This window comes from Pithys albifrons, chromosome 25 (genome assembly GCF_047495875.1).
Source record: "Pithys albifrons albifrons isolate INPA30051 chromosome 25, PitAlb_v1, whole genome shotgun sequence".
In the NCBI taxonomy this organism is placed as follows: Eukaryota; Metazoa; Chordata; class Aves; order Passeriformes; family Thamnophilidae; genus Pithys; species Pithys albifrons.
This window is the reverse complement of record NC_092482.1, coordinates 6,357,816-6,377,984: the sequence shown is the minus strand read 5'-3', so window position 1 is coordinate 6,377,984 and position 20,169 is coordinate 6,357,816. Positions and strand designations below refer to the sequence as shown.

Genomic DNA, 20,169 nt, shown 5'->3' with positions numbered 1-20,169 from the left:
AAATCAGAGGAGTTTGACTCAAAGCTGTTTGATTCCCCCTGAGAATGCATCCTACATCTCACCCAAGAGCAAAACAGGAACCTGATGCTTTCATTCCAATACACACTCGGAGGAAGGTCTCAGCCTTTGCCCCACTCAGCACCAAGTGGATGAGCTGTGGAAGTGCATCTGGCATTAGCCAGCACATGAGGAGCCTGTGTCCCATCCCAGGCACCAGCAACAGTCCAGCATCAGGGATTCATTCAGAGATCACAGCCTGCAAAGGTGGGCAGAATTTCTTGGGCTTTCTCCCTGCACATAAAGCAGGAAATGCAAGGTGCAGGACACAGAGGCTGCATTTCCATTCTCTGGACACCTGTCTGCAGAGTTGAAGGCAGCACTCTTCAGCTCTAGATGGGCTTCTGCCGGCAAGGACAACCAGCTGCTCTGTGGTGCTTATGAGCACACCAGGACAGTTATCCCAGTCACGACTTTCACATGCTCCCATGATGAGGGTCCCACAAATCCCGACTGACAGACATGTGTTCGTGCATGTCTGCACAGAGAAGGAAAAATCTGTAAGCTCTTATAAGGCAAAGGAACATCACCAACTGGGGACTCTGCAATACTGGGGCATCCAGGCAAGAAGCACAAGAGCGATGCTCATTTCCTGACAAATTTGCCACAAACAAAACCACAGGAATGACCCAGATTAACATCATCTGCCAGCACAGGATACCACCAGCCCTTGATCTGAGCCTTCTGCCTTTGCTGACTTCTTTCTTCCCCGGAAATCACTGCGACTCTCATCCCAGCACTTAGAGAAGCTCTTCTATAGGGAAGGCATATAGAATTAGCCAGGAAATGAAAAGGCAGCAGTGCAGGAAACCAGGACACAGCCCCTACCATTACCTGGGATGGTTCATATTTGACATGAGCTGTCAGAAAATTATGCCTTCCACAAAGGATGCCTGTGGGTCTGAGGCAGTGCAGGACTGCTATAAAAGGCAGCCCAAGTCTCTGCTCTCTCATCCGCTTTTCTCAGCTCCTTCTTCCTGGAAATCAGGTAAGTGTGAAACCTCTTCTCATCCTGCTGCAACACCATGTCTTTCCTTGCTGAATGTCCCAGATGGTATAGGCTGACCTAGTCCAGGAGTGGGGGCTGCTTCTCCTGGGAGAGGGAAGGAGAGAAAGGCTTGGATCTGGTTGAGGTGTCTCCTGGGCTTGGAGCTGGGCAGTGTAATGTGGGCCAGGAGGTGTCTCGGCTGCAGGCTGGTTGAGTGCAGAGCTGCTTCTCATGTGCCTGTGCTTTGTGCTTCTCCCTGGCCTTTCTCCCAGGTGTCCCTGTGAGCCAGAGACATGTCCTGCTGCCAGCCCTGCAACCCTTGCTGCCAGCCCTGCGGCCCAACCCCGCTGGCCAACAGCTGCAATGAGTGCTGTGTCAGGCAGTGCCAGAGCTCCACTGTTGCCATCCAGCCCTCTGCTGTGGTGGTGACCCTGCCCGGCCCCATCCTCAGCTCCTTCCCACAGAACACCGTGGTGGGATCCTCCACCTCCGCTGCCGTTGGCAGCATCCTCAGCTGTGGCGGAGTGCCCATCAACTCCGGGGGCTTTGACCTCTCCTGCATCACCAGGTGCTACGGTGGCAGATGCCCCCCCTGCTAAAGCCTCTGGAAACATCATTTGACAACAACCTGCAAGACCTCTGATTGTGGTGCTGGACTGAAAACAGAACTTTGGGACACTGCATTTAGGTCTTTGAACCATAGTTTCCTTCTTTGACTCCTCTCTCTCTCTCTCTCTGTCCTTTTCTGCTCCCATGTCCCAAGGCCAGCAGTGGGGGCCTGTTGCCCTTCCTCTCTCAGCAGGGTGGGCCAAAGAACACCATAGAGGCATCCATTTAGTGACTGCTCCTGGTGCTCTCTGTGCGCTGCCTCCTTTTCTTCTTTAGGTTTATTAAAATTGTGCTGCATTCAAGCCTCAGCCTCTGAGTCATCTGTTGTTCTGGGGCAACTCTTCCAGTGTGCTCAGGGATAAAGGTGGACAAAGCAATGTGTGGAACCTCCTGCAGTGGACTTTACTTTTTACCCTTTCCTTTGACACTGATGAATACAACCCTGGCTACTCCACAGCCAACAGCCCTCTGGGAGACCCTGGCTCCAAAGTGTTTTGGGAGTGGAGATGGGAAACAGCAATGCCTGGGGACAGTCCACACACAATCTCATCTCTTCCTCTCCATCTTTCATTACCCAGCCTAGAGTCTGACCAGGACATCTGGGAACAAAGATGAGATCCATACCCCATACACTCCTTCAGCACCTGGCAGGGCCCAGCTGCTGTCCAGATGTGCAAGGCTGAGGTAATTCAGAATTTAGAACTGGTATCAATCACACTCAATCTATGCAGTGGACTATCCATCCTTGTGAACCCAACACCTCCTAAAGGCTCTCTTGGCTTGGGTCAGGGGTTCATATTCCCTTTGAAAATGACTTTTGGCTTCACTATTAGTGCAACATTCACATATACATTTTACTTGTAATATAGAATACTGTGACTCTTGTTCATGAGAGTGGTGTAATGGAGCAGTTTGCAGATGGTGTAGTTTTGATTAAAGGACATCACTGTTTGGATTATGAACTCAGAGGTAGTAAAGAAAAAAGGGAAAAATGACTGTCAGAGCCTGCAGGGAACATAAAGGATTTCCCCGATGACAAGGAAAGTCTTCATCACCTTTGATGTCACAGTGGTGATGTACCAGATCTCCACATGGGAAACTCAATGAGAAAGAACAAATGCAGGAAAGTCTGCAGGTAACGATATCTCCACAGAGAGCCAGTTGGGATGACATTCCTCAGGAATGGGGAAGGTTATACCATACCTAGATTCCTATATTGCTGCTGCTGGTGGCGATTCTTGGCACTTGCAGTGTTGCTTCTGTTTTCTGGAGCTATTGACTCCAGCCCTGATATTCACCAACTTCCCCTTGCAACATCCCCATGATCTCATCCCTCTTCCCATACCTCCTAGCTCTAGACAAGGGTTAGTGGGAGCAGAGGGTTCCTCCACCCCTATAGAGCCACCAGAACCCTGTAGCATCAAAGTGTTATCATGAGACAGGATAACGAAGCATGTAACTGAGTAGCTGCTGTGGAGCTCCCTGCCAGAGCAAGGACAGAGCACTCCAGGCAGCAGAGATGCTCAAGCAGCATTGCTGCAGGAGTCTGAGGGACTGTCCAGGCAGAGAAGAAGGTCAGAGACTTTGGCAATTTCCTCCTACGGGCACTTTGGGGGAAAGAGAGTAGAAAACCTGAAGTCCAGAAATGAGCTGATGGAAAAGGAGAGACAAGGATGGGACACATAGTCAGGGAGCTCTTCAGTGATGAGATAATGACTGAGGCAGCTGAGGCCCTTCCTCTCAGTAGAACCATAAAATATCCACCTGAGTGCCCCAGGCTGCATCACCTGCCTCCCCTGGATCCCTTCTGCACTTCATTTATAACTTCTGCCCACACTCACACATCTTTGCTACAGGGAATCCTGGAACATTTCGTACTCACCTTCAGCAATGTCCATGAGGGGATTGGCATGATGTCAGCCAGGAACTGCAAAGTCAGTGTAGAGGGAAAGAGTAGCTTATGCCGTATCATTCCCTATGATCTTTCTGTTCACTGGCATCATGCAGAAAATTGTCATTTATGCAGCACAGCCTTAGGCCCGGAGGCACTTTGGGGCCAATAAACAAGCCAGTCTAACTGGTGAGTCTCTCAAACACTTCTATCATCTCTTTCTCCTTAGAACCAGGTGAGTGGGAACCCCCTTTTTCTTCCACCCTCTCTCTAGGACAGGGTCAAGTGTCCAGTCCATACATGCTACTTCTTCTTCTGCGAGTGCTCTCTAATGATGCTTGTGTGGGCAGAGGGCAGACCGTCTCCTTCTGGATAGAGGCTGAGGCTGGGATGAGCGGGTTATTTTCCTGCAGTTTAGGCAGGAGCATCTCTGGGCATGGCTGAACACTGATGGACCTGTTGGGCTCAGGGAAAGGCTCAATTGTTTACCCCTGCACAGCCTCTTCCTGCCAAAACAGCAGCATGTGCCTTGGCTCCCTGTTGCTGCTTTGCTGGCTCTTCCTCAGAGGTGTGTGTGCTCTGTATGGTGCAGCAGCAGGCTTGAGACATGGCGTGTGCTGAGAAGTGCCAGCAGTGCCAGCCCTGCAGCCCTTGCTGCCAGCCCTGTGGCCCGACCCCGCTGGCCAACAGCTGCAATGAGTGCTGTGTCAGGCAGTGCCAGAGCTCCACTGTCGTCATTGAGCCGCCTGCTGTGCTGGTGACCCTGCCCGGCCCCATCCTCAGCTCCTTCCCACAGAACACCGTGGTGGGATCCTCCACCTCCGCTGCTGTTGGCAGCATCCTCAGCTGTGACGGAGTGCCCATCAACTCCGAGGGCTTTGACCTCTCCTGCATCACCAGCAGCTGCTGTGGCAGCAGAAGGTGCCCTCCTTGCTAAAGACACCAGTGACAAAGCAATCAAAAAGGCCAAACGATGAGTCCAGACTGAACAACAAAGGTCTTGGCCATTGTTTTCAGAAGGACTGAGCATATGACTCTCTTCCTGCAAAGAGTGTCAACTCTCTGGATGGTGCCAGCCTGGACTTTTTGAAGACATGACCCTTATCTCTCTTTTCTGTTCTTTCTCCTTTTTTTGCTTTTTCCTGTATTATTTCCTGTTTCTGTCAGTCTTGATGATCACCAAAAGCAGACTAGAATGGACTTGCCTCACTCTTCCTGTGTGCGGAACTGTCTTCTTACTGCCCATGGGGATCCCTTTCCTGTAGCCTCTTCTTAGTGACATCTGGTTTCTTTCCTTAGACCCTTTAAACTCTGCTGATTTCCAGTTTTTGGCTCTTTGTGGTCATTTCCTCTCCAGACCCTCTCTAAGCCTTCCTGGGAGAAAGGAGATGCACTGAGAAGCAGCCTCTTTCTTGTTCCCAAGGTCTTCATTCTCCCCTGGGTGGTCAGCAGGCAGCCTCAGAGGTTCACTGCACACATTTGCAGGACTGCTCATCCTGTCATCCTGTGCAGAGGGCACATCCCTGTCTGTGTTTGGCTCTGCTCTTTTACCAAGCCTGGACTGCCCTTCGCCCCTCCTTCCCAAACCCTTCTCAGCAAAGGGAAAGAAAAACTGAAAAGAAAGCAAGAACTGAAAAGGAATCGAACCATATTAAAACATACATGTATTTTCCAACATTTACTACTGCACATGCAACTTGTAGTAACCTTTAGGGGCCCCCAGGGAAAAGGGGGAAAAAGGGAAAGGGAGACAGGATAGAGGAGGGACAAAATAACAAACACAAAACAGACAAAATACAATCAAAAACTTCAAAATGGAAGGGAAAATGGCAAAGCTACAATCTCACAATGTCCTCAGGCTAGAAAACTGACTGAAGAAAGGGACCATTTCGATTGCCTCTGCTCCCCCAAGCCTCACCGGAAGAAGGAAAAAACCCTAAACTTCCTATCTCCCTTCCCCTCTGTTACGAGGAAAACATGTGTGGAATACTTATGTAATACCCACTTCCCTAGTTGCAACTGATTACTAAAGACGCCTGGGTTAAACCCGTCACATTTTCCACCCCTTATTCCACACTAGTCTTTTCTGTGCACTCCTCGTATTCTCACATTCGCTTATATTCCACATATATATACGTATATATATAGTCCTTATGCAGTCCTTCAAGACAAATGTCTTGTCATCAAGGATTAACACCACCATCAATTCATCTTGGCTCCTTCGCCTTTCGGTTACAGTCACAGCTATGAGTTCAGGACCAGGTATTTCCGGTCCCTTGAGAAAAACAATCCCACGAATGGGCTTGTCTTGGCCCGAGGGAGGGGTAATCCAAACAGATTTCCCTAACATGCCTCTTAAGTGAATTGCTGGAACTTTGTCTCCATCTACCGTGTGGAGGGATTCTGCTTGGGCAGGACCAGCTCGATTGACAGAGCCTCTGGTGTTAACCAACCAGGTTGCCTTGGCTAAATGCTTATCCCAGTTCTTGAAGGTTCCTCCACCTAGTGCCTTCAGAGTTGTTTTTAACAATCCATGGCACCTCTCAACATTTCCAGCAGCAGGTGCATGATATGGAATGTGACATACCCATTTAATACCATGCTCCAGTGCCTAAGTGAACACCAGATTGTTCTTGAAATGAGTCCCATTGTCTGACTCAATGCGATCTGGAGTGCCATGCCTCCACAGGACCTGCTTCTCAAGGCCCAAGATAGTATTCCGGGCCATTGTATGTGGTACCAAATATGTCTCTAACCATCCAGTGGTCGCTTCTACCATGGTAAGCACATAGCACTTACCTTGGCTAGTCTGTGGCAATGTGATGTAGTCAACCTGCCAGGCTTCTCCACATTTATATTTGTCCCAGCGTCTACCATACCAGAGGGACTTCAACCTTTTTCCTGCTTAATGGCAGCACAGGTTTCACAATCGTGGATAACCTGGGAAATAACGTCCATAGTTAAATCCACCCCTCGGTCTCGTGCCCATTTATAGGTTGCATCTCTGCCTTGATGGCCTGAAGCATCATGGGCCCATCGAGCTAGGAACAATTCTCCCTTTTGCTGCCAATCTAGGTCTACTTGTGACACCTCAATCTGTGCAGCTCAGTCTGCCTGTCTGTTATTATCTTGTTCCTCATTAGCTCGACCTTTGGGCACATGGGCATCTACATGGCGGACTCTCACGTTCAGTTTCTTTACTCTGGCAGCAATGTCTTGCCACAAATCAGCAACCCAGATGGGTTTTCCTCTGCGCCTCCAATTCATTTTCTTCCACTGGTCTAGCCATCCCTGTAGACCATTTGCTACCATCCATGAGTTGGTGTACGAGTAGAGCCTTGGCCATCCTTCTCTTTCTGCGATGTCCAGGGCCAATTGGACGGCTTTGAGTTCTGCGAACTGACTCGATTCGCCTTTTCCCTCGGTGGCTTCTGCCACCCATCAAGTGGAACTCCACACAGCTGCTTTCCACTTCTGGCTCTTCCCTACAATACGGCAAGAACCATTGGTGAAAAGGGTGTAGCGTGTCTCTTCGTCTGGCAGCTGATTATATGGTGGAACTTCTAGAGCTTGACTCACTGACTCTTCCTCTTCTTCATCTGCCAGACTGAAGTTCCCACCTTCGACCAATTGATTATGATTTCTAAAATTCCAGGGTGATTCGAGCTCCCAATTCGAACACGCGTAATCAAAGCAATCCACTTGCTCCACGTGGCATCGGTGGCATGATGCGTAGAAGGCACTTTTCCCTTGAACATCCAGCTTAGCACTGGTAGTCGAGGTGCCAGAAAAAGCTGTACTTCGGTACAAATTACCTCTGAGGCTGCTCGTATGCCTTCATACGCCACTAAGATTTCCTTCTCCATAGGGGTGTAATTGGCCTCAGAACCCTTGTAGCTTCAGCTCCAGAAACCAGATGTAAGGAATGTACTTTACAGCTGGAGATAAAGATCCCTCCTGGAACCTCCAGCAAATGGTTGGACTGTGTTTCCACCCCTGGGGCAGTCGATTCCAGGTGTACTACACGCCCCTCCAGGTGAAAGCAAACTGCAACCTGCACTTTGCCACCAAGGGAATGGAGAAAAACGCATTAGCAATGTCAGTAGTGGTGTAACATTTTGCTACTTTGGACTCCAGCTTATACTGGAGTTCCAACATATCTGGCACAGCAGCACTCAATGGTGGTGTGACTTTATTCAAGTCACGATAATCCACAGTCAGTCTCCATTCTCCATCAGATTTGTGTACAGGCCAGATAGGGCTGTTGAAGGGTGAGTGTGTTCTACCGACCACCCCTTGACTCTCCAACTTCCTGATCATCTTATGGACAGGGATCACAACATCTCCGTTTGTCTGATACTGTCGCCTATGTACAGTTGCAGTGGCTTTCAGTACTTCTTGATCTTTGACTCGGAGTAATCCCACAGCAGAAGGGTCTTCTGAGAGGCCAGGAAGGGTAGACAATTGTTTGGACTTCTATTCAATCACTGTGGCTACACCAAAAGCCCACTGGTACCCCTTTGGGTCCTTGAAGTGTCCTCTTTTTAAGTAGTCCATGAAAGGAAGCAAGGGGCTTCTGGCCCTGTCACAATGGAATGCTTTTCCCATTGGTCCTCCGTCAAGCTCATGTCAGTCTCTACCACTGAAGTCTTGAGACCCTCCGGTTACTCCAGAAATAGAAACAGTCTCTGTACTCTCATGTTCCAATGGCATTAATGTACATGGGGCGCCAGTATCTACCAAAGCTTGGTGTCTCTGAGGATCCGATGTGCCAGGTCATCGAACCCACACAGCCCAGTAAACCTGATTATCATCCTGGTCCCTCTCCTCCTCCTGGCAGGAGGCAGGGCCCCTCTATTGTTGTTCCTGGTCAGAGCATTCTCCAGCTGACGTGTGTGATGCTCTGTCAGAGACTCCTTCATCAGAGTTGAGGAAGTTGTTTCTTTTATGTCTCAGAGATCAATGTTTCTTTTCCAGGGTCTTTGCCTCAACTATATGGACAGCTTTTTTATCAGCTAATTTCTGTTTTAATTCTTACAATTGGGCTTCAAGTTTAGAGGTGGATTCACCGTCCCATTTCTTCATGTTTTCCCCTAGTTTACGCAGAAGGGCCCGCAACAAACTATGTTCACTCTGTGTCTTACTCTTGGGGCTTCCAGTTTTCCCACATGCAGCATGAGGTGACTGAGAACGATAACGGGAACGAGAACTACACCCTTCTTTGTGGCATTTACAGTCTTTACCTCTAGGGTCTGCTTCATACACAGAGCATTCATTACTTCTCTCTACCCCTTCCCCACTGTAGATGGGATGATGCCGGGGTTTAGAGGGGTCTCCCATAGTTTCCATTATTCTCCATATGCACTGACACATTTTGCCCACGTTTACCTCATCCGTGCTTGGAGGATATGCGGATATCAGAAAAGGCATATACGGTGTAGGGGCACCTTTCATTACCTTATCCGACATTGGCCGTGTGCATACAACCTTCTCTGGGACTAAGATGTCATAGTAATCTGGATCGCAATATATAATCTCCAACATGGCCAATTCCCACAGAAACTGGATGCCTTCTTCTGCGGTGTTACACTCTCTCGGAGCGCTCATCAGATACTCCTTAAATGGGTCTTGCCCTCACGGCACAGAGCATTTGGATTCAGAGCCTGGATGCCATTTCTTCCTTTCCTATTTCCTGTTCTATTTCACGATCTTGGGCAAGAGATCCCAATTGCTGTGCTTCGTGACCCTCCAGCACATGACTACTAGCCCCATTGTCCCAACATCGCACCAGCCAGGTGAGGATTTGTTCATCAGGCAACCGATTATAAACCCTTCATACATCCTGAATCTCTTTTGGGGTCAGTGATCATGTAATTTCACTTTCCCTCATTATTTCCCGCCCATCTCTCCCATGCAGAATCTTCTTCACCTGTGTTTTTACTTTTCCACTCTTCCGTGAAACCTCTCTCACCTCCTCTCTGCCCCTCTCACGTGGAGGTGGGGACCGTTTGCACCATGAGGATGAGCTTCTATGCCGTTCACCCCGTGGGGATGGGCTTCTACGCTGTTCATGCCGTGGGGATGAGCTTCTATGCCATTCACGCCGTGGGGATGGGCTTCTATGCCATTCACGCCATGGAGAGGGAATCCTACGTCATCCACGCCGTGGAGAGAGACTTCTACCTCGTTCATGCCATGGAGAAAAACTCCTACATCATTCATCATACCTGATGAATGAAGGTAGTGAATAGTCATTAAGATGCTGGGACAAGGGCCTCTCCAACTCATCTATTCCCTCCAATGTAGGTTTGATATGGGGAGGTGGAACCACACCTCCAAGGGAGCGTTACATCTGGAAAGGCAGAAATGGTTCTTCCTCAAGCTGATAGAAATGCATTAACCTTGTCTTTGCGTCTTCTGGGATCCTAGATATGTAGTCAGGATATAAATCATCGAGTGATGCTCTACCCTGGGTCACTTCCACCATCTCCTTTTCTCTTGACACCCCTCTGCTCTCTTTTGGACATGCCCCTAGTTCTTTTGGACATGCCCCCAGTCCTCTTAGGCATGCCCCGTCTTTTGTGACCACTTCTTCCTCTCTGGCGGCTGCTCCCTCCTCTATTGTGACTACTCTTTCTTCCCTTGCAGTTGCTCCTTCCTTCATCACAGCCGTTTCTTCCTCTCTCGCAGCGGCTCCTTCATCCATTACTGCTCCTCCTTCATCTCTCACAGTTGCTCTCTTGTCTGCTACTGCTCCTTCGTCTGCTACTTCTTGTGTGGATGGAATGGGTTCTTCTTCTTCTTCCCCTTCTTCTACACATTCCAATCGCAGGGATGGGTCTGTAGGTTCTGCAGTCTCCTTCGCCCATGCCTTCTTCTTTATGAGGGCAATGGTAATCTTCAGTTTTGTTTTGAGTTTGAGTTCCCACAGAGCAAGCAGAAGCTGCGTTGGCTTTGACTTGCGTCTGAGTTTTAACTGCGGTTTCAGTGGACTTAGTAGAGATAGCAGTTTCTGGATTTGCAGTTTGAGTTTGAGTTTCCACAGAGCAAGCAGGAGCTGTGTTGGCTTCAGCTTGAGTCTGGGTCTCAGAAAAAGCATTGGCCTCATGCTGTGTTTGGACTCCATCTCCTGTGGATGGGACAGGAACATCTCTGGTCGTAGTAGGGACAGCATTGACTTCCTGGTCTGTAGCTTGAGCCCCAGTTTCAGAAACAGCATTGTCTTTTTGCTGTGTTTCGACTCCACTTTCGGCAGGCCAAACAGGAACATCATGGGTCTTGGATGGCATATTTTCATTTCTTGTTTTAGCCTCAACTCTTTTAAAGTGGTCCATGGCAGATCAATAAGCACTAGTCAGGCCCCAACACAAAGCAGAGAATCGCATATATGGATCCTCAAAGGAAAAACACCCTTCCGACAAACGGCGGGCCAGCTCACCAGAATCGTACACTTGCTCTGGTGTGAACTTCCAAAGGGAGGTGCCAAATGCCCTAACACTTTACCGAGATCCAACCAGGCCCCATCCCACCCAGGGACTGGCCAGTCCGAAGCCCTTTCCAAAGTTCCAGTGAGTCCCTTTGAGGCATGACCTTTTTTAGATCAAAACCAGGAGAAGCAACAAAACACTAACATTCTTCCGATTTTAAACAACAGTTCCATTACCCTCATAAACACTAGTGCTGTCACAATACAATTTAGGTAATAATTGGAACCAATTGTAACAATAGGAATCTCTTTTAACAGGCCTTAATGTCACATTTTAACAGGCCTTTAATGTCACTTTATCATCATCATGGTTAGGCTTCGCAAACGAAGATACGGGAAGGGCACTACCCACGCTTGCTGCAAGTGTGTTGGTGGCTAAAAAGGCTGATACGGGATAGGCAGGCCCGGTCACAAAAGGCACAGTGGAACGTCTCTTTAGGTGATATTAGTGAGGAATGGTTCTTTCTGCGTTGTCTTTTCTCCTTGAGACTGACTCTGCGTGCATTCTCAAAGGAAGTAGCAACATCGTGAGTGGTGTGTCTCCATGAATCCCGACTGGAGGCCAGAGTGGACCATTGATGGCAGTCAATATGGCCAAGGCTGAGGTGTTGTTTCGGGGGGTCCTTGTATCTCTTCTTCGGGGCTCCTCTCTTGCAGCAGCCGGTGGTGAGTTCACCACAGGGCACAAGCTTCGGGAGGCAGTGGGTGATCCTCCATCCTGGAGATGTGCCCTGCCCAGTGCAGCTGCGTTCTCATCAGCATGGCCTCGACACTGCTGACCCCTGCCTGTTCAAGAACAGACACATTGGTCACGTAATCAGACCAGTGGATGTTTAGGATTGAACGGAGGCAGCGCTGATGGAAGCATTTGAGAAGCTGCAGATGGTGGCGGTAGATGATCCAGGATTCAGACCCATATAAAAGAGTAGACAGTACAATGGCTCTGTAGACACTGATCTTTGTCCTTTTCTTCAGGTGTTTATTGGACCAGACTCTTTTATGGAGTTTTCTGAAGGCTCTGTATGCCTTTGCTGGCCTGTTGTCTGTCTCTTTGTCAATCTTACCATCTGAGGAAATGATACTTCCCAGATAGGTGAACTGCTGGGCTGACTTATGCTCTGAATTGCCTATGGTGATGTGAGGATGATGGAAGACTTCTTGAGGTGCAGGTTGGTAGAGAATTTCTGTCTTCTTCAAGCTGACTTCCAGCCCAAAAAGCTCAGCAGCCCCTGCAAAGCAGGATGTGAAGCGCTGCAGAGCTGCTTCTGTGTGAGCAACGAGGGCGGCATCGTCAGCAAAAAGCAGCTCATGGACAAGGTGATTCAGGGTCTTGGTGTGGGCCTTCAGTCACCTTAGGTTGAATGGGCTTCCATCGGTACGATATCGGATGTAGATGCCGTTTGCTACATCGAGGGCTGCTGTGGCTCTTTGGAGCATCCTGCTGAAGAAGATTGTGAATAGAGTTGGTGCAGGAATGCAATCTTGTTTCACACCATGGGTTATTGGAAAGGGCTCAGAGAGTCCATCGCCAGATCTGACTTGTCCACGCTGATCCTCATGTAGCAGGATGATCATTTTGGGGAACCTGGGGGGACATCCTAAATGTTTCAAGATCTGCCACAGGCCTTTTCTGCTCACAATGTCGAAAGCTTCGGTGAGGTCAACGAAGGTTACATAGAGACCTTTGTTCTATTCCCTACACTTCTCTTGCAGTTGTCTGAGAACAAACACCATGTCTGTGGTGCTCCTATTGGCTCTGAAACCACACTGGCTTTCAGTGCAATAGTGGGTACTAATCTGTTCAGAAGTGTTCTTGCAAGGATTTTACCACCAATGGAGAGCAAAGTAATACCTCGGTAATTTGAGCAGTCTGATTTTTCTCCTTTCTTCTTGTACAGGGTGATGATGACTGCATCACAGAGATCTGATGGTAGTTCCCCTTGTTCCCAGCAACGCACAACAAACCGTAGAATTTGGCATGGAGTGCTTGACCTCCATGCTTCCAGATTTCAGGTGGAATTCCATCAACCCCAGCTGCCTTGCCAGTTTTCACCTGCTGTATGGCCTTGAGTGTCTCTCCCATAGTAGGGGCTGCATCCAATTCATTTTTCACCGGTTGTTGTGTAATGTGCTGAATTGCTGAGCCTTGGACTACACGGTTGGCACTGAAGACAGTCTGAAAGTGCTCAGACCATCGGTTCAGGATGGAGGTTTTATCTGTTAGAATCATTTGACCATCTGCACTGAGTAGGGGGCTTTGAACCTGGTGTGTGGGTCCGTACACTGCTTTCAGGGCCTCATAGAAACCTCTTTGGTCACCCAAATCTGTGCATAGTTGTGCCTTTTCTGCTGGGTCGAGCCACCATTTGTTCTGGATGTCTCGAAGTTTCTGTTGGAGCTCACTGCATGCAAGACGAAAGGTGGCTTTTCTTCCATGGCAAGATGGCTGAGCAAGGCGTGCTTGGTGAGCAGTTCTCTTCTTCTTCAACAATTCCTGGATCTCTTTTTTGTTTTCATCAAACCGGTGTTTGTTTTTCTTGGAGGAGAACCCTAAGGACTCTTCAGAGGACTTCAGGATGCAACTTTTAATATGTTGCCAAAGGGCTTCAGGAGAGGGACCTATGGGATTATCTTTAAGTCTAGTTTGAAGGTTTCCCTGGAAGCTGTCTCTCACTGTGGCTGTTTGAAGATTGTTAACTTGGAGCCTCCTCCTTGGAATGCCGCCTCTCTTAGGTTTGGGCTTCAAGTGGAGGTTAAGTTTGCAACGTACTAGGTGGTGGTCTGTTTGACATTCTGCACTCAGCATCACTCGGGTATGACAGACATCGCTGACATTTCTCTGTTGTACTAAGATATAGTCAATGAGGTGCCAGTGCTTGGATCGAGGATGCATCCAGGTTGTCTTAAGGCTGTGTTTCTGTTGAAAGATGGTGTTGGCGATAGTGAGCTGCCGTTCTGCACAAAACTCTAGCAGGAGGCATCCGTTACCGTTGCAGTTTCCAACGCCATGCTTGACCAGTACTCCTTTCCGGGCTTCAGAGTTCTTACCTACTCTGGCGTTGAAGTCACCAAGGATTATGAACTTATCATCTGCAGGAACATTTTGGGTGAGGCGGCGCAGGTCTGTGTAGAATTTGGCTTTTTCTACTGGGACAGCTTGGAGAGTTGGGGCATATACGCTAAAAAGAACATGTTGTTTGTTGTGTAGAGGGAGGGGTAAGGACATAATGCGATCGGAATGACCTGTCGGCAGATTTTCAAGTTTGGAGGCAATGGAGTTTTTAATCATGAAGCCAACTCCTGAATGGTGTCTTTCAGTTTTGGGTTTGCCTGACCAGTAGAGTGTGTAGCCAGCACCGTGTTCTTTAAGGCTGCCTTCCCTCATGCCAATGTTGAGCCGTGACAGTTCGCGGGCAGAACGACGTTCAGGACGTCCACTATCCCCAGTATCAAGTATGGTTCTGATGTTCCAACATACGAGTGTTAGTTTGAACACACCTTTACAGGCAGGTGTATGCCTTTGTTCTTGTTTGACCTCATGGAAGATGCCGGTTGGCCGCAGTTATCCAACCAGTGTGGAGATGAGCTTTGTTTAGGCACCTTTGTTAGGCCCCTCTCTGTGTGGAGCAAGGAGTGCTGTCCTTAGAAAAGGCTGCTTGGTCGTTCAGGATGCTGCCACAACAGACTGTCATCTCCGGGGTCAAGTCTCGAATGACCAATATCCTGAACCGCCTGCATGCAGGGTTGGGTCTGCGGCTTCCAGCTGCTTCCTATCACCTGCCGTTTTCAACCCTCACCTGTCGCTACAGGGTTTTGCAATGTGGGTGAACCCTTCGAGCCTGCGCAATGGATTTTTTAGGTGAGGCACAGCGTGCACAGAACTGGCCCCACCCTTTACTCCTAAGGTTCATCTGCCATGGCCAGTGAGCTTGGACAGTGAGAGCGAATACCTCAGGACGTAGGTTTGGTTAGAGTATCCTTCTCTTAGATGGATGGCCTTACAGGGCTAAGCGAGCTCCATCTGCCTGGGTTTGGGGTTGGAGTTGTCCTTCTCCTAGGATGGTTGCCAAATGGCTAGCGAGCCCATCCTGCCCGTGGAAACACTTTGTCTGACCCTTCAGCTGAGACCTGTCTGGCATGGGAGACCCAACCGGCAGCACAAACCACCGCCAGCATAGCTCTCAACCTCATGAGAGCACACAAGCTCCTTCCCCATGACAAGGGGGTGGCCCCGGAGAAGTGTCACATTGTAACAGGCCTTTAATGTCAACATTTAGGAAAGACTCACATGAGTGACATTCATCATCCGAACCTGGATGCTTCCCTACAGGATTTCCCAAAATGGGAACAAGTATTGCCAACATCAGTACGTAAAATAGTAGAATGACTCTTGACAGGAGGCCATTCACCATAAGAGGCTGGGTTACCATGCCACCTTCCGGGTCATGGTTAGAGTGACTCCCTCTGGTTCCCTGAGGTAATTGCTAAAAAACGTTGACACTGCTCTATTCATTGTTTACATAATCCTGAATCCCGTGTTCCCAAACAAAACCCTTGTTTATATCAACAAAGTGCTCTTGGCTGCTTTCCCGGAGATGGTTTTGTAAACAAAACTTTAGTTGGCAGTTCTTCTGGACTCTGGCAGCATTTCTAGACACTTTTATGTAAACAATAGATTGTTTAAAAGATGTAACTTGAGGTTGACTGTATTCCCAGGAATTGTTTGCCAAAACGAAACCAAAACACCTAAAAATTCTTCCAGTGGTGCCTCCAAAATTAGTGTCTCGGTTTGGCCCTGCTCTTTTACCAAGCCCGGACTGCCCTTTGCCCCTTCTTCCCAAACCCTTCTCAGCAAAGGGAAAAAAAAAACTGAAAAGAAAGCAAGAACTCAAAAGGAACTGAACCAAATTAAAACATACATATATTTTCCAACATTTACTATTACACCTGCAACGTGTAGTAACCTTTAGGGACCCCCAGGGAAAAGGGGGAAAAAAGAAAGGGAAAGGGAGATGGGGACAAGGAGGGACAAAATAACAAACACAAAAGAGACAAAACACAATCAAAAACTTCAAAATGGAGGGGAAAATGGCAAAGATACAATCTCACCACGTTCCCGTCTAGAAAACCGACTGAAGAAACCGACCATTTCGATTCCCTCTGCTGCCCCAAGCCTCATCAGAAGAAGGGAAAAAAACTAAACTTCCTATCTCCCCTCCCACTCTGTTACCTGGAAAGCACATGTGTAATACTTATGTAATGCCCCCTTCCCTAGTTGCAACTGGTTACTAAGGAAGCCTGGATTAAACCCATCACAAACCCCCACTCCCATCACACAGAGCCCTTCCGGGACAGGGAAACTTATTCACATGGACAGTGCAGACTCAAAGGAGGAAGAAGATTTCCATGGCAGAAACTCTCTCATCAACTTGTCTTTTTCCCTGAGGCCACAACACCAGCCCCTCACAGAAAGACAAACTTCATTCACAGATCTCTGGCTGCATAGGGAAAATTAGGGATGTCAGGGGAGAACTGAGGCCACTTTCCCCAGAGCTCAACTTTGCACAGAAGGGTCTCCTGCCCGCATGCCAAGACAAGAGAACTCTTCCATGCCCCTTCTCCCATATCCCACCACTCCTGAAGCCTGTAGCTTATGGGGAACAGCCTTTGGTGCGTCAGCCTCAGAAACTTGGGACTACAAATACAGCTGAGATCTTCTGAAAGGGCTATCTGGAAACATGCAGAGTGGATGGCTGGAAAATGCAGGCAGAGAAGGATGGATGGTTGGAACAAGAAAAGCATGTGGATGGGATATGAGACAACTGAGGGAGCAGGTGTTTCTTCTCTGTCATCTCTTTTGACGTGAGATGTTTGCGAACAGAGTCAGAAGGAGTTGAAGAAAGCAGATCAGGAGCAGAGCAGCTCCCTTTTACAGCTCTTCTCTGACACTGGCCTTCAGGGTCTCCTTGTTCAGTCAAAGCTGTGGCCGGAGGTTGGTGTGCTTAGCTCTGCCCATGGCTGGAAAGCTGCCACGAGTTCTCAGGTCCACAAGCACAAAAATCTAATGGCATCATTTCCCACTGTCCTCTGAGGGGAACATGAGAGGGAGAAAGAGATTTGCTCCTGCTGGCACACACAGAAAACATAAAAAAGCATGTAGATGAAAAACACTAAAGGTGCTTCTAATTAGCAGAGTTGGTGTAAAAGAACAGAGACCTTGACTGGCTTCCAGACCCACCCAGCTGCTTTCTCACCCTCTCTCCTGTGTGGGACAGGAGAAAGTAACATGAGAAAGGTTGTGGGTAGAGGTGAAGACAGTGGGATTACTCACCATTACCATCACAGGCTAAACCAGGCTTGACATGGAGAACACTCATTCTACATATTAAGAATAAAACATAGTGCTGGAGAGTGAGAAATAGGATGAAAAAAGCTAAAATGCCTTCACTCCATCCCCACCTGGGACACACAGATTCAACTCCTCTCCATTCCTGGTTCCCCTACTTCCTCCACCCTTAGGCAGCACAGTGGCATGCAGAATGCCGGGTTGCAATCAGTAGGCAATGGGATCTTCCTGTGCAAAAAGGGTCTTCACTGCATCTGCACAAGAAAATGTAGCACGATTTTGGCAGTTTTTCCTAAAACACGTGTCTGCCCCAAGACTGTGTTTTTTGTATGGACATGAAAAACCTGAAAATCAGAGGAGTTTGACTCAAAGCTGTTTGATTCCCCCTGAGAATGCATCCTACATCTCACCCAAGAGCAAAACAGGAACCTGATGCTTTCATTCCAATACACACTCGGAGGAAGGTCTCAGCCTTTGCCCCACTCAGCACCAAGTGGATGAGCTGTGGAAGTGCATCTGGCATTAGCCAGCACATGAGGAGCCTGTGTCCCATCCCAGGCACCAGCAACACTCCAGCATCAGGGATTCATTCAGAGATCACAGCCTGCAAAGGTGGGCAGAATTTCTTGGGCTTTCTCCCTGCACATAAAGCAGGAAATGCAAGGTGCAGGACACAGAGGCTGCATTTCCATTCTCTGGACACCTGTCTGCAGAGTTGAAGGCAGCACTCTTCAGCTCTAGATGGGCTTCTGCCGGCAAGGACAACCAGCTGCTCTGTGGTGCTTAGGAACACACCAGGACAGTTAACCCAGTCACAACTTTCACATGCTCCCATGATGAGGGTCCCAAAAATCCCGACTGACAGACATGTGTTCGTGCATGTCTGCACAGAGAAGGAAAAATCTGTAAGCTCTTATAAGGCAAAGGAACATCACCAACTGGGGACTCTGCTGAGGAGACGCTGGGGTGTCTCCTCACATGGCAATACTGGGGCATCCAGGCAAGAAGCACAAGAGGGATGCTCATTTCCTGACAAATTTGCCACAAACAAAACCACAGGAATGACCCAGATTAACATCATCTGCCAGCACAGGATACCACCAGCCCTTGATCTGAGCCTTCTGCCTTTGCTGACTTCTTTCTTCCCCGGAAATCACTGCGACTCTCATCCCAGCACTTAGAGAAGCTCTTCTATAGGGAAGGCATATAGAATTAGCCAGGAAATGAAAAGGCAGCAGTGCAGGAAACCAGGACACAGCCCCTACCATTACCTGGGATGGTTCATATTTGACATGAGCTGTCAGAAAATTATGCCTTCCACAAAGGATGCCTGTGGGTCTGAAGCAGTGCAGGACTGCTATAAAAGGCAGCCCAAGTCTCTGCTCTCTCATCCACTTTTCTCAGCTCCTTCTTCCTGGAAATCAGGTAAGTGTGAAACCTCTTCTCATCCTGCTGCAACACCATGTCTTTCCTTGTTGAATGTCCCAGATGGTATAGGCTGACCTATCCTAGGAGTGGGGGCTGCTTCTCCTGGGAGAGGAAAGGAGAGAAAGGCTTGGATCTGGTTGAGGTGTCTCCTGGGCTTGGAGCTGGGCAGTGTACTGTGGGCCAGGAGGTGCCTTGGCTTGTAGGCTCGTTGGGTGCAGTGCTGCTTCTCATGTGCCTGTGCTTTGTGCTTCTCCCTGGCCTTTCTCCCAGGTGTCCCTGTGATCCAGAGACATGTCCTGCTGCCAGCCCTGCAACCCTTGCTGCCAGCCCTGCGGCCCGACCCCGCTGGCCAACAGCTGCAATGAGTGCTGTGTCAGGCAGTGCCAGAGCTCCACTGTTGCCATCCAGCCCTCTGCTGTGGTGGTGACCCTGCCCGGCCCCATCCTCAGCTCCTTCCCTCAGAACACCGTGGTGGGATCCTCCACCTCCGCTGCCGTTGGCAGCATCCTCAGCTGTGATGGAGTGCCCATCAACTCCGGGGGCTTTGACCTCTCCTGCATCACCAGGTGCTACGGTGGCAGATGCCCCCCCTGCTAAAGCCTCTGGAAACATCATTTGACAACAACCTGCAAGACCTCTGATTGTGGTGCTGGACTGAAAACAGAACTTTGGGACACTTTACGTCTTTGGACCATAGTTTCCTTCTTTAACTCCTCTCTCTCTCTCTGTCCTTTTCTGCTCCCATGTCCCAAGGCCAGCAGTGGGGACCTGTTGCCCTTCCTCTCTCAGCAGGGTGGGCCAAAGAACACCATAGAGGCATCCATTTAGTGACTGCTCCTGGTGCTCTCTGTGCGCTGCCTCCTTTTCTTCTTTAGGTTTATTAAAATTGTGCTGCATTCAAGCCTCAGCCTCTGAGTCATCTGTTGTTCTGGGGCAACTCTTCCAGTGTGCTCAGGGATAAAGGTGGACAAAGCAATGTGTGGAACCTCCTGCAGTGGACTTTACTTTTTACCCTTTCCTTTGACACTGATGAATACAACCCTGGCTACTCCACAGCCAACAGCCCTCTGGGAGACCCTGGCTCCAAAGTGTTTTGGGAGTGGAGATGGGAAACAGCAATGCCTGGGGACAGTCCACACACAATCTCATCTCTTCCTCTCCATCTTTCATTACCCAGCCTAGAGTCTGACCAGGACATCTGGGAACAAAGATGAGATCCATACCCCATACACTCCTTCAGCACCTGGCAGGGCCCAGCTGCTGTCCAGATGTGCAAGGCTGAGGTAATTCCAAATTTAGAACTGGTATTAACCACACTCAATCTATGCAGTGGACTATCCATCCTTGTGAACCCAACACCTCCT

At 49.0% G+C, this 20,169-nt stretch overlaps 3 protein-coding genes across 3 annotated transcripts; all 3 read left to right on the top strand.

Moving 5' to 3' along the window:
- Positions 1-1,338: 1,338 nt before the first annotated feature.
- On the top strand, positions 1,339-1,644 carry LOC139682576 (feather keratin Cos1-2-like). The gene has a single exon (XM_071577033.1). It carries the CDS (start codon positions 1,339-1,341, stop codon positions 1,642-1,644), a length of 306 nt encoding a protein of 101 aa, XP_071433134.1.
- Positions 1,645-4,152: 2,508 nt separating this feature from the next.
- Positions 4,153-4,482, top strand: LOC139682574 (feather keratin Cos2-2-like). The gene has a single exon (XM_071577032.1). It carries the CDS (start codon positions 4,153-4,155, stop codon positions 4,480-4,482), a length of 330 nt encoding a protein of 109 aa, XP_071433133.1.
- A 14,614-nt stretch (positions 4,483-19,096) lies between these two features.
- On the top strand, positions 19,097-19,402 carry LOC139682573 (feather keratin Cos1-2-like). The gene has a single exon (XM_071577031.1). It carries the CDS (start codon positions 19,097-19,099, stop codon positions 19,400-19,402), a length of 306 nt encoding a protein of 101 aa, XP_071433132.1.
- The last annotated feature ends 767 nt before the right edge of the window (positions 19,403-20,169 follow it).

What these genes read in the sequence shown, in the direction of transcription:
- LOC139682574 (XM_071577032.1), top strand. Translation starts at nt 4,153, where the DNA reads ATGGCGTGTGCTGAGAAGTGCCAGCAGTGCCAGCCCTGCAGCCCTTGC.
- LOC139682573 (XM_071577031.1), top strand. Translation starts at nt 19,097, where the DNA reads ATGTCCTGCTGCCAGCCCTGCAACCCTTGCTGCCAGCCCTGCGGCCCG.
- LOC139682576 (XM_071577033.1), top strand. Translation starts at nt 1,339, where the DNA reads ATGTCCTGCTGCCAGCCCTGCAACCCTTGCTGCCAGCCCTGCGGCCCA.